The sequence below is a fragment of the Pipistrellus hanaki genome, assembly GCF_964339955.1.
Source record: "Pipistrellus hanaki genome assembly, chromosome: 1".
NCBI classification, from domain to species: domain Eukaryota; kingdom Metazoa; phylum Chordata; class Mammalia; order Chiroptera; family Vespertilionidae; genus Pipistrellus; species Pipistrellus hanaki.
Window position 1 is genome coordinate 67,403,284 of NC_140503.1, and position 16,479 is coordinate 67,419,762.

Genomic DNA, 16,479 nt, shown 5'->3' on the forward strand with positions numbered 1-16,479 from the left:
TAACTTATAGAAAACATTTCAATGTACATGTTATGTAAGATAACCAATTAGAATTACAGACATTTTAGCAACAGTCTTTGAAGTCGGTAATCTTTCAAGAATCCTTTGTTAGAAATAACATTTGCAAGGACTGTTTTACAATGCAGAATATTTACTTTGCAGAAGCTTTGGGGAAAAGGAACATTTAATTCCTATCTTGAGATTTCTCCTATTGTCAGAGGGCTTAGAATTTCAGGTCTAACTGCAAGAATTCTATTAAGTACTAAGAGAAGAAAATAAAACAGTGGTACGATGGTATTAAATGGATATGGAATGTGTAATACTTGGCATTTGCATTAGCAAATTTCTATACATTCTTGAAGTTTAAGCTTAAATACTCCTTCCTCTTTTCAATGCCTTCCTGTTTCTGGTTTTATTTTGTTGGTCAATTCATTTTGTTCATTAGATTCCACAAATAAGTGAGATCATGTGATAGGAAGCCTTTCTGATTTTACCAAGCATTTCATCCACTGTGCTCCCACTGCCTTTTGCTCATAATTCTATTGTCATTGTTGATCAGTGATTTTCAAATTTTATCACTGAAATTAGAGGGAGGGCTTATTAAAAATAGATTGCTGACTGCATCCTCAGAGTTCCTGGGTCAGTGCCAGTTTGGCCTGAGAACTTGCATTTATACAGATTAGCTGTTGCTGCTGTATTGAGACTACGCTTTGAAAACTACTGAGTTAAACTACATGCTTCTGGAAAGAAATGGAATGCATCTTTTTATGTTTTATACATAACAGTTTAAAACATCTTGATATTCTCAAATATCTACTGAATGTATGAAGGAAGAAATGAATGGAGCCATTCATTCACTCTTGGAATGAGTTATATATATAAAATTGATTTTTTTTACAGAGAGGAAGAGAGAGGGATAGAGAGAAACATCAATGAGAGAATCATAGATCAGCTGCCTCCTGCACACCTCCCACTGGGAATGTGCCCGCAACCAAGGCACATGCCCTTGACCAGAATCAAACCCGGGACCCTTCAGTCCGCAGGCCAACGCTCTATCCACTGAGCCAAACTGGTTTTGGCATGGGTTTTCTTTCTAATATGATGAGGTCAAAGCCAACTCAGCATGTACTCTCAAAATTTCCTTCCTATTCATTCTTAGGTATTTACTTAAGGGAAATGAAAATGTATGTTTATAGTAAGATGTATATACACAAATGTTCATAGCAGCTTTATAATAGTAAAGAACTGGAAACAATCCAAATGTTCATCCATAGATGAGTAGGTTAACAAACTGCCATAAACCCATTAAATAGAAGAATACTCATCAATAAAGAGGAATAAACTAACACGTGCATCGACATGGATGAAGCTCAAAATCATTATGCTGAGTGGAAAAAAGACAAGGTGCATGCTATATTTCATTTATGTAAAATCTATGAATAAAGTAATCTATACAACTATAGTGACAGAAAGATCAGTGATTGCCTGAGAATGGGTGGGTTCAAATGGCAAATCGGGATGGATTGAAAAGGGGCAAGAAAAAACTTAGGGACAATAGATACATTTATTATTTTGGTGATGCTTTCACGGATGTATGACTGAAAACGGATCAACTTTCACCCTATAAATATGTGCAGTTCATTGTAATCAACTTAGATATCCATGGGTCTGTTAAAAAGAGGTAAAACCAAGACCTTCATTCTCGGTCTGTTTTTCCACTACTGCTTTTCTTATAGTTGAAAGAAACATTAAGTCGTCCCACCCTCCGCCATCATACCTAGACAAACCCTCACCAAACACCATCTTCACTTGGCTCCCTCTCAGAGACCTCAATCCGGCCGGCTGGTGTGTTCTCCGTGCTTGCCGCTAGGGGGCGCGTGCGGAGGAGGTCAAAGCCTTGCCCCTCTAGTCACACCCAGCGCCTGCGGAGACTTCCGGCTCAGTTCCGCACCGCTTCCGGGGGAGTGTTTGCGCTGCTGGACGCGTTCCCCGCGGGACTGTGAAGGCTGAGGATATCCGGGCCGGAGGTCCTGGCCCGGCGTGGGGAGGCAGCCGCCGCCGCTCCCTGGGGAAGTGCCTCGGCTCACCGTTGCTCGGAGCGGCCTTTCTTTCCCACCGGAGCGGAGGGCGAGTGCTGCCATGGCGGCTCCGGCTCAGCCCAAGAAGATCGTGGCCCCTACGGTGTCCCAGATCAACGCGGAGTTCGTGACCCAGGTGCGATGGGCGAGCCCGGCGTGGGTACGGGAGGAGGAGGCCGGGTGCTGGGGTTGCCTTGGGGGGAAGAGGCCGTCCTGCCCCTCGAGCTCTCCACCTAAGGAAGACGGGCCCGGAAGGAAAGTTGCCGCGCGCGCTCTGTAGGAGAGCCCGTCGTAGGAGTGCTGGGTTCACGGAGAAGGGACACCTGGCCTCCCTCAGTCTGGCTGGGAGGCTCTGAGCAGAAGTGATGCTGAGCCGGTGGCTGAGAAAGGAGGAGGCTGTTTCTCGGGCGCAGAGGAACCTGGTTTTTGAGCGGAGGGACGAGAACCCGTGCCGGATAGGCGCACCTGTGTGAGAGAAGCCCTGCGGCCTGCTCACTGTGTTGCATCGTGAACCGCGGTTGGCTTTGAATAGGGAAACACAGCCCTGTAGCCCTCGGAAACGCCCCTGACCCTCACTCGTTGCGTTGTGAATTGGATGAGTGCAAATGGTGCGGTGCAGAGGTTATTACCCACCTGCTCCCTGGTCCCCGTCTCCGCGGGTTTGCCAGGGCAGGAACCTTGGAGTCCTTTTGAGTCCTCCCTTTCCCTTATCTCCACATAACTACATTCGAAATCCTCTCTTAAATCTGTCTGCCTCGCCACATCTCTCTACCTGAACCCAGGTTGCCATTGATTGCTGCCCGGGCCTAAGGCGTCCTAATCTGCCCTGTCTTCCCTCTGGCTCTCCTCCAGCCTATTCTTCATATCCTATTGCTGTCGGGGTGACTTTACACAAGTGCAGATCTGGTCATATTACTTACCGTCTTCAGATCTTTAAAGAGTTCTAAGTGTCTTTAGGAAAAGGACCGAAATGTTCAGAGTATTGTGTAGCTTGGCCTGTGCTTATATTCATTTTCCTCTCTCTTTCCAACTCTGCTGTAGTCCTACTGAGCTGCATTTGTTTGGATGTGCCTTGCAGTTTTAACCTCCTGGCCTTTGGTCATCCTTCCCTCTGCTTGGAATCCTCTCCCTCCCACCTCTCTTCCTTTATACGGTTATTTCAGTACAGATCATCTTTATTACTTTAGAGAGGCTTTTACTGACAATTTAGACTCAATCTTCCATTTTTCATATACTTGCATTTTTTGTAGTAAAAGTCATTACTTAGTTTCCGTCTCTCATGGAGCTTAGAGGGAGGAGCCGGACAAATGAACAGTAGTTTCAGACAGTGATAAGTGCTATCAAGAAAATGAAACAAGATGATGTTACAGGGATTGCGGTGAGGGATGAGAGGCAGGGAAGTCCTCTCTGAGGTGATGTTTGAGCTAAGACCTGAGTGGAGAGAGAAAAAAAAAAAAGAGCTAGTCTTGGGAAGAGCAGAAAACACTCCAAGAAATAGCAAGTCAAAAGGTCTTACCGTGTGAAGGTAAAGAAAGCCAGGATAGCAAACAAGGAGTGAGAGGGAGAATGGTATGAAATGAGGACGGAGAATGTAGGGACCACACCATATACAGTTTTGTTGACTGAGGTACGAAGTTTGGATTTTATTCTAAATATAGATTTTAATTTTAACCCAGTGAATAATTTATTAGATCACCGTGGCTAACGTGCCACATTAATTAATTGAATGGGGGTAGAAGGGCAAAAGTAGAATAGGGTTGCCATTTGGTCCAGATAATGATGATCACCTGTAGTATTAAAGATTTGAACAGTTGGGCGAGTGATTTGGACATATACTGTGACGGGGAAGGCTGGAAAAAGAGAAGGTTTAGTGGGGAGTGTCAAGATTTCTGTTTTGGCCATGGTGAGTATAAGATGCCTGTAGACATTGAATTGAAAGTGTTGACAAGGCTCTTGAATGTGTGAATCTACAACGTGTTGGCAAGTTCTGGGTTTGAAAATTAATTTCGAAGTTATTCATTCAAGATGGTACTTAAAACTGTAGGATTGACTGAGATGTCCTACAGAATGTAAACCTATGCTATGTATCATATCTGTGTTAGATTGTGAGAACTGAGGCTAGGGACTATGTCTGCTTCACTCTGCTTGCACTGCCAGCACCTCAGTTGTATTAGGACACATCGTGTGATGGGCACGTATTTGCTGAAAGAAGGAGCGAGTGGATTAATGAGTAAACATACTGGCGCATTAAGATGTGGTGAGAGGAATGAACATTCTCAGCAGTCTTGGGCCACGATAGCAAACGTTAATGCTTACTGTTTGACAGATGACTGTTTTGGGCTCTTAGGCTGCAAAGATGAATCAAATCTGATCCTTGTGTTTGGGGAGTTCACAGTCTGTGGATTGAGACTTTGAGAGACTTAAAGAAGTCATCATAATTCAGTGTGATAAATGCCAGAATAGAGATGTGAGGGAAGTGCTTTGAGAATATAATTTAAAATGATTACACTTGTCTAAGGAAAGAATTTTCTCATTGGGAAAGTGCCATTAGAGATGGAGTCTAAAGCAATAATAGGAAGGTGAGGAAATAGGTGTTGTAGGCAGACAGGACTGTAGGTGGTCCCGCTCCTCCACTTCCCGCCCCACCCCCACCCCCAGCCACCAAAACCTGACCAGAGGAGGTGCTTTTAAATTATTACTGAATGAATGAGATGAAGAGGTTAACATTTAGTTTTAAGATTAAATATCTAAACGTTGACCTTATTTTTTTATGCCATTATATTTTTACTTATTTTATACCTTTCAAGATTTATTTTTAACAGTCTGTGCTGTCATAGCTATACTAAGTGGAGAATTGGAAGAATTCCTGTTTCACACAAGACTAGAGAGTGTGGGGAAGGGCAGTATGTTCCTGGGGGTAGAGATGTCTGAGAGGTCACAGGTTAGACCCCAAGGAAAAGGAGAAACTCAGGAGGAAAAAAAAAAAAAAAAGACATGATAGATGCTTAATAAATGTTTGCTAGATCTTTAACGAAGTAGAGACATATATAGTAAACAGGTTGGATCAGCTGATAGGATTAAGATATTTATTTGATCCAAGAAAACAGATCAGGTTCAGTTTTCTTTAAAAAAAATTTTTTTAATTGATTTCAGAGAGGTAGGGAGGGTGAAAATGACATGGAAACATCAATGATGAGAATCATTGATTAGCTGCCTTCTACATGCCCCTATCGGGGATTGAGCCCACAGCCCCGGCATGTGCCTTGTCTGGGAACTGAACTATGATCTCCTGGTTCATAGGTTGAAGCATAACCACTGAACCATATAGGCCGGGCTAGATTCAGTTCTTTTTTTAAAAATATATTTTATTGATTTTTTTTTTTTTACAGAGAGGAAGGGAGAGGGATAGATAGCTAGAAACATTGATGAGAGAGAAACATCGATCCTACTGGGGATGTGCCTGCAACCAATGTACATGCCTTTGACCGGAATCAAACCTGGGATCTTTCAGTCTACAGACCGATGCTCTATCCATTGAGCCAAACCTGTTTCGGCTCAGTTCTTTTAATAATACAATGTTAGGAAAAGATAAGATGGCTGAGTTTTGTGATGCCGAAACAGAGCAGAAGGAAGAAGTGAGAATACCACAGAACAATCAGGGATAAAGTATTTCTTTTGGGTTGGAAGGTGATTGATAATTTGGGAAAGTGTCCTATGAGTTGGCTATTACTGTAATGTTTTTGAGACTTTCTCAGGCTCAAAATTTTCGCTGCTCTTTAAATGTGTCAACTGTGATAGAAACTTAGCTCTAGGAGTATAAAAGACATAGGTCCCATCTCTTAAGTGTTTCAATTAGGTGGGCAGGAAAGAGACATAAGCAAGCAAATAATAAATCAGGAAGACAAGATTATAATAGAGTTATTTATAAAATGAACAGAAGGAAGAATCGATTGGTCACCATCAGGTAGAGTTGAAGAAGGCCTCAAAGAAGAGGTAACATTTCAGATTTTACTTCATTCATCCATGTGTCAGCTATTGTTTGAGTGTCTCTAGTATGCCAGATACTGCATAGAATCGTTTTAGAAATATACTGAGTCTTTGTCATTGCCAAAGTTTTCTATTTTAGAAAACTTTGGCAATGACAAGAGATTGTAGCTTAGATTCTTTTTTTAAAAACAACAACAGTATCTCAGACCATGTTGTTCATGTAAGTAACTGGATACATTGTAGATAAAATTCACAATTTCTAGGTAAAATTCACAATTTCTAGGTAAAACCCCATATGCTAAAATATAACCTGCCAACTCTTGTTTGTTGTTGTTTATTTTTTAACCTACCAACTCTTATTCTCTATAATAACCCACTAAATTACAATAAACTATGACTTTTTAAGGTGTTGTTTAGGTATGTATGGGATGGGTATGTACTAATAATTTAAAGGTTTATTTTATAAATTAATATTCCCAAAAATTTTGATTCTGGTTTTCAGTACTGGCTCAGCTGTTAACTAATTGTAATATTGGGCAGCTCACTTAATCTTTCTAGGCCTGGCTTTCCTTATCTCTGTGCTGAAGATGTCTGACTATGGTTGTTCACTTTGCTCTGTTGTTTTGCTGTTGGGGGTTAAAAAGTGTGTAATGTTTTTTAAAATCACAATGGCAGGTTGCAGTGCAGGGCATTAATGGCATTTAGTGGTTTGTGTCAAAGGCTATGAACTGGCCTGCAAGCCCTATAGACCCTTAGGAGGTAGGATTACTCTGTCCGCCGTGTCAGTAAGTGCCCTGTTAGAAACGGCTTGTCCGTGAAAGATCTCAATATCAGTCTGTGGTATCAGTCTGACTTACTGTATTTACTGTTTACTTTTGCAGTTAGCATGCAAATACTGGGCTCCCCATATCAAGAAAAAATCACCTTTTGATATAAAGGTAAGCGTTTTGAGTTTGCAACATACTTTTAAAAGCTTTCTAATTATCAAACTAATATTCCAATTAGAAAATTTGGAAAATATGGAAGGTACACATAAAGAAAATAAAAATTACTACTCAGAGATAACCTCTGCTATCATTTTGTTGAATTTCCTTTAAGCTTTTTAAAAAAAGTAAATAGGTTTTCCGGTTTAAGATTCATGGATTGTTTTAAATTTATCATTATTATAAATGACAATCTAGTGAAAATCTTTGTAAAGATGCAGTAATTTTCTTACAACTTTTTTCCAGTTTTTTTTTTTAGAATAGAATCTATTGTTTTTTTATTTTCAGGTTGGTGAACTGAAAAAAAGATCATTAATAATGATGGAGGAAGTGGGAGTTTAATGTAGAAGATAGATGACTAAGGACTAGAATAGTCAATAAGGAAAGGGAATGGACTTATGATGCAGTTGATGCAATTTAGAATAAATGAAAGGAAAATTTTCCTAAATGTAGAATTAACTCTCATTGAAATAGGTTCTTAAAGGGAGGTCTTTAAATGAAATAGGGCTGACCTTTTACATGCCATTTAACACGTAATGAAGACCTGGTTTTAGGCTTTGCCATTATAAATTGAATTGTTGTTTAAGGTACCCTTAGTCCAACTTAACCCCAAAATTCTGACATTACTTAAGCTTACATATTTTAAATATATTTTGTTTTGTCATCAACCCCATTTTATTCATCAGGAATATATTAATATACATGGCATATATTAGTTATTTTTAATTGTCAGCAAAGTTGCTTTCTCTTATTTTATGCTGTTTGTATACATGTTTGTCATTCTGTATGTTGGGTATGGCAATTCCTAGGGACATTTTTTATTAATAACAAAGACATCTTGATGACACTACTAGATTGAGTTTAACCTAATTATATTTAGGTTTTTTTAAGAAATTAAATTTATATCCAGATTGTTTTAATTAACACAAGTAATAATTCCAGCCGAATTTACATATGCCTATTTAGAAGAACTTTCTTACGGGTTGGTATTTAAGGAAGATAATGCCCCTCACTTTATTACATGATTTGAATTTTGATAAAAAGAAAAACAATAACAGAAAATCTCATATAAATTGAATAAGACTTGCTGGCCTTACCGACCCCTCCACCACCCACATTTATTTAACAAATATACTTTGAGCAGTTAAGACATTTCAGTTACCAACCATCCTATCTAATGAAGACGAAATATGCAAATTGACCATAACTCCACGACAAAGTTGGCGGTGCCCACAGCCAATAAAGAGGGAATATGCAAATTTATACGATGAGGCAGGAGGCAGCTTTGGTTGAAGTGAAGGTGATGCCAGCATCTAGGGGAAGGAAGGCCTATTCTTACATGAATCTTCATGCATCGGGCCTCTAGTAAAATCCTATATAATAAAAGGCTAATATGCAAATCGACCAAGCGCTGGAACAACAGCTGCTATGATGGTCAGTGTGCTTCCATAGGGAACGCCGTTCAGCCAGAAGCTGGGCTAACACTGTGGCATCACTAAGTCCAACAGATGGCTTAGGCCCATGCCCCGCCGTCAGTTGGACATCCCCCAAGGGCTCCTGGACTGCAATAGGGCGCAGGCCGGGCTGAGGGACACCTCTCTCTCTAAGTGTATGAATTTCGTGCACTGGGTCTCTAGTAATAATATACTGTGTTAAAGCACTTTAAATAGTTAATACTTATGCACTTTAAAAAAGTCTGTTAATACTTATGCACTTTAAAATTAAGTTTTAAAAAGGATCCTGATCTTAAAAACTTTTATTTTCCCTAGAAATAATACAAGTATTGATAAATCGTTTTTATTGTATATTAAATGTATTGGGGTGACATTTGTTAATAAGGTTCTATAACTTTCAAGTGTACATAATTTTACAGTAGGAATTTAAAAAAATTTTAAATATATTTTTATTGATTTCAGAGAGGAAGGGAGAGATAAAGACATCAGTGATGAGAGAGAATCACTGATTGGCTGCCTCCCAATGCCCTCCACTGGGGATCAGGCCTACAACCTGGGAATGTACCCCTGACTGGAATTGAACCTGAGACCCTTAAGTCCACAGGCCGATACTCTATCCACTGAGCCAGACCAGCCAAGAGTCAGTAGGAATATTTTTTCAGTTATCACTAGTACTACTATTACTTCTGCTGATAACTGTTAAAGGCTCACCATGTGCCAGGATTTGTACTAAATTCCTTGCATGCATTGTCTTATTTACAGCAACCCCAAGGGGTAGTTTGTATTATTAGCTCTTTTTTATGTCCTCGCCATCAGCAGTGGAGATGGGTGGTTTGAACCAGGCTTCCAACTCCAGAGCCTAAATTCTTAAGTAGTACACTATTCTGCCTACCCTAACCTAAATAAATAGAAATTCTGAGGTTTTATCATTATGTATTTGGAAAACTGTGTAACAAATAGCATTTGCTTCCATTATATCTTTACACTTTTAATTTTTATTTTCTTTCTGGCTTTTGAAAGCACATTTTACATTAGACTGAGTCTGTTAATACTTATGCACTTTAAAATTAAGTTTTAAAAGATCCTGATTTTAAAAACTTTTATTTTCCCTATAAATAATACAAGTAAATAGTTTTTATACTAAATGTATTGGGGTGACATTTGCTAATAAGGTTCTATAACTTTCAAGTGTATATTTCTTTAATATATGATATGTATTTTGCATTGTGTGTCCATCACCCAAAGTCATATCTGCTTCTGTCACCCTGTATTTGACTCCCTTTACCTTTTACTACCACCCTACTGTGGTAACCACCGTACTGTGTTGTTTGTTTCTATGAGGGTTTTGTTTGTTTGTTTTGTATTCTTTGTTCCTTTGTTGCTTTCTATTTTATAGCCCACATTTGGGATAAACAGTGAAATCATATGGTTTTTGTCTTTTTCTGACTGACTTATTTGGCTTACCATGATATTCTCAAAATCCATCTTATGCTGTCATAAAGAGAAGTATTTTATCTTTCTTATGGAAGTATATATATGTATCACTTAAAAAAAATCCTCACTCTGGATATGTTTTTATTGATTTTAGAGAGAGAGGAAGAGGAAGGGAGGGAGGGAGGGAGGGAGGGAGGGAGGGAGGGAGGGAGGGAGGGAGGGAGGGAGGGAGAACGAACCATCAATGTTAGAGGGAAACATTTATCTGTTTCCTTCCATACACGTCCAGTTAGAGATTGAACTTGCAATTTAGGTATGTGCCCTGACCAGGAATTGAACCCACAACCTTTTTGGTATATGAAACAATGCTCCAACCAATTGAGCCATCCAGCCACATTTTTTTTGTTTTTGTTAATTCTCACCTGAGGATATTTTTTCATAGATTTTTAGAAAGGGTGGAAGTGAGAGAGAGAGAGAAACACTGATATGAGAAAGACACTTGTTTGCCTCTTACACGTGCCTCAACTGGGCCAGGAATTGAACCTGTGGCCCTAGTACCTGCCCTTGATTGGGAATCAAACCCTTGATACTTCAGTGTGGGGCCAACACTCTAACCATCGAGCAACATGGGCTGCACCACATTTTTAATCCAATCACCCATCAAAGGACACTTAAGTTTGAACATGTAATTGTAATGCTTCTTTCTCAGGCTCTTTTATTATTTATGTTTTCCACTATTTTACTTTCTGTAATCACATTTTGAGGAAAATGATGGGATTATGACAAATTTCAATGGCAATAATATTTTGTGTAATTTTTCAGTAAATTTAGGGTCTGAAAAATGTTGTTTGATATAATAAACACTTTTATATTTTAATAACAGGTCATTGAAGATATATATGAGAAAGAGATTGTCAAATCAAGGTAGGAATTAGTGTAATTTTCATATATGGGGATTAGATGGAACTAACTTGGATCTTAACTTCTTAACAGAATGTGATCATAATTAGAATTTTCTTTTTTTTAATTTGGTCATCAGGGAAATAGTGACTAGAAAACTTTAATCTATCTGCTTAAGCATGATAAGGGTTTATTTTGTTTTTGAGGGAGAGTAAGTATAAAAATTATTTATTTCAATTTAACTAGTACTAACTTTCTTATTTTCTGATTAATCTTTTAAACGTTTATTTAAAAAATTGAAAAGTAAGATATACATCATAGTTAAATATAAAATAATAAAATATGTGTTTTATATATATAACAATTTTTGAGCAATATACAGAATATAAATATAATAAATATAAATAAATCTTCTTTCCTATGTCTTAACCTTCAGTTTATTTATTTGTCTGTATATATGTTCCAGTCTACTTCCACTCCAGATTTTTTTAAACAATAAAAATTTTATATTCTACATACCTTTCAGCATCGTGCCAAAAAAAACCCACCACCAAAAACAATGCATCTTGGGTATATCTCCATATCTGCTCTTGTAGATATAAATTCCCAGTGTATATTTTAAAACAATAGTTGACTAATTTTAAAAAAGAAGCATCTATGTTGTGAATGTTACAAACCTTATAAAATTTCAGATTTGATATTTTTCTTGTGTTGAGCTTTATGAGGTAAATTTTGCTAAATACTATAAAAGATAAAATCATGGCAATGCCAAAATAAGAGACTGGTCATTTCGTTTCAATTGTTTGGTGAGCTCTCAGACATAGGCAGGACGAAAGACCATATTAAAGAATTTTTGAGGAATAAGGGGAAGCCACTGAGAGTTGTAAGCACAATGGTAATATTTTTAAAGGAGAATTTAGAGGGGCCAAGAGGCAAGAAATTGGTTAGGGGAATATAATAGTAGTTAGGTTTAAGATAACGATGGCTTGGATTAGTGTGGAAAGTTGGGATGGAGAGAAATTGCCAGTTTGGGAGAAAAGTGAGGAGATGGTTGATGGTTGGATGTGCTGAGTGAGGAAACGGGAGGAATCAGTGATGGCTCCAAAGTTTTGGACTTAGCTTGCTAAGTGACTATTGGTGCCTGTTACTGACTTTTGTTGGGTTTGGGGTGGGATTGGGTGTTGATCATTAGGTCCCTTTGGGAAGTGTTTAAAATTTGTTACTACTGAGCCATGCAGATGGAGATGGAGAATATGCAGTTGGGTGTCTAGGTGAGGAGCTCAGAAGAGGGGACTGGGTTGAGCCCACTTTGTATCGACCACCTTTTCAATGCTAAGGATACAGCAGTGACTGTGGCAGTTAAAGTCTCAGCTTATGAAGCTTACCTTCTAATTCTTGTTATACAGATATATCATAACAACAGGTAGTAAATGCTATGGATTGGAATTAAGTGTGGTAAGAATTCAGTGACTAAGGCTGCTATTTTGGGTTGAATAGGCAGGCAAAAGTCTTCAAAAGCTAGGAAATTTGAGCAGATGTGTATAACATATGACTTGCTGGTCCGAGGGTGGGTACAGATGAAATTGCCTGAGGAACTTAACTAAAGACGAACAGGTAGATCAATTCAAGGATCCTTATTTCTTCTGTGTTAAGGGTATATCAATCTGAAAATTATCTTGAGCTTTCAGAACTGGTTCTCTGCTCTTTTCAGAACAGGCTTTCAATCTAGTGGATAGTAATTGCTTGTGTTTTTGTTTGTTTTATTTGGACCTCTGTTCCTCAAGATAATTTTTGTATAACTAAAATCTGCCAATGATTTTTAAATTATATAGACTTTGACTGCATTATTTTAAAATGCTGAAACAGGTAATCTGCATCAGTGGATCTCACTTAGATTTACCATGGCACTTTGAACAGCATATTCACATCTTTTACACATTTTTAAATATTTGGATACAAGTAAAATTATTGCATTCTGCCCCCAATCTCCAAGTTCAAAAAATTAACTGCACTTTTAAAACACATAAACTGTAGGGCACATTTAAAAATTTAAATGATTATTTTTTAGACCGATACCCGTGAAAGCTCTGTTGCTGTGTTATATGCTCATAGCATCTTCATTATTGGGGAATATGGCTAGATGTTAGATTTATTAACTTGTTTGTAGCTTTTCAAAATAGGCAGTTTGCAGACATAAGACACTCTTAGTATTGTACATTAAGATTCCTATAATATTCGTTTTTGGCACATCAACCCTGTGTCCCTAGGAACCATCTTAGCAGCCAATACATTGCCAGTGTCCTATCTTGGTGCTTTTTCACAGTAAAAACCATGGAATTAATCAGTCAGTTCTCAACATTCTTATGGTATAGTGATCATGTTCAGGATCTCAGAATTTGATCTTAAAACATCATATTTCCTGATTACCCCTGTAACATGGGATATATTACAGGATTCAATTTGCTATCCATTATCAGATTTGGCAAGCTTGTCTTAACATATTTTTCTGTGATTTTACAGTATTAAAAATAATTGTTATTTCTTGAGTGCTTATTATCTGCCAGATTCTATTCTGAGCATCTTGCATATAGTAGCTTGTTTATACTTATACAACCCTATGATAGTCACATTAATCTCATTTTATGAGTGAGGAAAAGAAGGTACCAAGAGGTCAAGTAACAAGCCCAGGTCGTTCCCTAGTAGTAACAGGCAAAGCCAGGTATGAAATTCTTGTCTCTGACTCTATTCAATACTCTGTTCGTAAATAGGACAGGGTTCACTGCCCTTTACGATGCTGAACCAGCACACTTTGCTATGATTATTAATCCTGTTAGGAATTTATCCAAGTGGTTTTTATATTGGAAAAAAAAAAAAAAAAAGGAGTGAGTTGTGAACAATTTACTTGGACAGTGTTTACATTTATTTTTATTTAAAATATTTAAATCCCTTTACTATGAAATATAACAGGAAAGAGCATAAAACAGAAATGTATAACTTTCTGAATTATTATAATACATAATCACCACCACGGTAAAAAAAAGAAAAAAATTGTCAGCATTCCATAAGCCCTTGCATGCCCCTTTCCTTTACCATTTAAATATGTAAACTAGAGGCTCAGTGCACAAATTTTGTGCATGGGTGGGGTCCGGCTGGCCTGGCCCTAATCAGGGTGGATCGGGGCTGGGCCTGTTGGAAGGAGGAGATGGCGAGAAGTTTGCTGGCCGGCCCATCCGGATCAGGGCCCGATCAGGGTGTCCAATCAGGGCCAGGCCAGCTGAGGGAAGGGGTTCACGGTTGATTGGTTGGTAAGCTCCGCCCCCAATTGGAGTTGGGGGGCCAATTGGGGGGGGGGGTGCCGCCATGGGGAGAGGCTGTGGGCAGTGGGCCAGCCAGCCCTGCCTCTGAATGGGGTGGGTAGGGGGTGTTGATCGGGGACCAGCGGCCTGGGGGAGCAGCCATGGGTGGTTGGCCAGAGGGTCATGCTCCTGACTGGGATGGGGGGCTGGTCTGGGGTAGGGCCAGTTGTGGGGAGGGGCTGTAGGAAATTGGCTGCCAGCTCCGCCCCCTCTTGGGGTGGGGGGACGATCAGGGGTGGGGCTGGCTAGGGTGAGGGGCTGCAGCCAGTCAGAGTGGTGGGGGCCCATGGGGTATGTGGCTGGATGGGGGAGGGGCTGCAGGAGGTTGGCTGGCAAGCCCCACCCCCTATTGAGGTGGGGGGGTGTGATCAATGGTGGGGTAGCCAGGGGGAGGAGCTCCAGGAGGTTGGCCGCCCAGCACCTCCCTCTTTTGGGGTGGGAAGGTTCAATCAGGGGCTGGCCAGACATGGGGAGGGGCTGCGGGCCTATTGTGGTGGGGCAGGCTGGTCAGGGCATGGCTGGCCCAGGACACACACACACACACACACACACACACACACATACACACACACACAACAAGCAAGGGGGCATTTGGCCAGCAGGCCTTGCTCTTGATTGGGGTGGGAGAGTCCCATCAGATTCAGGCTGGCATGGGGGGAGCGACGGTGAGTTTGGCCACCAGCCCCACCCCCTGATCAGGCAGGTTGGCTGGCCACAGTGGGCATCATAGCGACCAGTTGTTAGTTCATCATGGCCATTATGATAGCTGCCTTTTTATATGTATAGATATGCAAAATGAACACTGCTTGTTTTTGAACTACAAATAAAGAGAATCACACATTATGTAACCTTTTGTGTTTGGCTTTTTTTTTTTTAATATATATTTTATTGATTTTTTACAGAGAGGAAGGGAGAGAGAGAGAGAGCTAGAAACATCGATGAGAGAGAAACATCGACCAGCTGCCTCTTGCACACCCCCCACCTGGGATGTGCCCGCAACCAATGTACATGCCCTTGACCGGAATTGAACCTGGGACCTTTCAGTCCGCAGACCGACGCTCTACCACTGAGCCAAACCGGTTTTGGCATGTTTGGCTTCTTTTGCACACAATTATTGTTTTTTAATCATCTAGCTATACTAATAATAGATAAATATGTAAATTGACTGTACATCCATGATGCCACAGCCAATCAGGAGCAAGCATGCAAATTAACCCATCAATGATGGTGGGCCTGTGGGCATTGCACATGCATGCAGTTGCCGAGCGGCTGGGGGCAGGGTGGGGCGCTCACCTGCCCTCCGTGTAGCCAGCATGCACACTCGGGAGTAGTGCGTCTGGTGTCCCGGGGACACCACTGGAGTGTCCAGTCCTGTCAGCCCGGCCTGGGGGTGGCTGGAGTTCGCAGTTCTTTAGATTTGTACAGCCCCTGGACCACAGCGTGGGAAGCACCAGGAATGCTGGGAATCATAGTTCTGGTGGCAGACGCTGTGGGATCACTAGAGCAAAGTGAGCCTGGAGCAAGTTACTGTTGTGGGTGGGGATGGAGGGAAAGCAAAGGTGAGAGACATGAGTTAAGACAGAGTGTCAAGGAAAAGTTAAAGGGGAGACACCCTGCAACTTCTAGGAAATTTCCACCAATGGAGCAAAGAAAAAAAAAAGACCTCTGTTATTCTGTGAGCACCAAACCAAAGAGGGTTGGGGTCTCAGACAATTCGCTCATGTGATTGCAAAGACAGACACAAACTCCCGGGTTCGAGAGGGCTCCCCTGAGGGCTCCCAGATTGGAGAGGGTGCAGGTCTGGCTGAGTGAACCACCCCACATGCGCGAATCTTTGTGCACGTGGCCCCTAGTTTAACAATAAATCTGGAAGTAGATAAACCAGAAATCTATAATGTCAGGGCCCTTCTTAGCCTTTTAACAATGTATGTTTGTTGGCTTTCCCTGTGTGGTTGCAAGGGGGCTTCCGCAGCTCCAGACCTCATGTTTTCACACAGCCATAGCCCAAGAAAGGAAGCAGGGGCAATTACAGCAGCAGCAGAAGTTCCCTTTGCATGCCCCTCTTTTCCTATCGAATTTAATGAGCCAGTTATCAATAGAGTTAATGGACCCAATTTATTGTACATAATTACTCAACTTTAGGGAGTATTTAATGAAATTCATGTTAAACTCTTGGCACAGAACCAGGCAGAAAACATGCTTTCAGTAAATATTGGTAATAAGAAAACATAACCATCCCCAAATCCTTTAAATTATATTTTTTATTGTTACTTTTAGCTTTTCATTC

At 40.3% G+C, this 16,479-nt stretch overlaps 1 protein-coding gene across 1 annotated transcript in view; it reads left to right on the top strand.

Moving 5' to 3' along the window:
* Window positions 1-473: 473 nt before the first annotated feature.
* Window positions 474-16,479, top strand: part of AQR (aquarius intron-binding spliceosomal factor) — a 94,162-nt gene continuing 78,156 nt past the window's right edge. Inside the window, exons 1-3 of the mRNA XM_084895360.1 lie at window positions 474-2,214; window positions 6,947-7,003; window positions 10,820-10,860. Of these exons, the coding sequence (XP_084751486.1) occupies window positions 2,140-2,214; window positions 6,947-7,003; window positions 10,820-10,860 (173 nt within the window). The 5' untranslated portion in view covers window positions 474-2,139. The remainder of the gene's footprint in view (window positions 2,215-6,946; window positions 7,004-10,819; window positions 10,861-16,479) is intronic.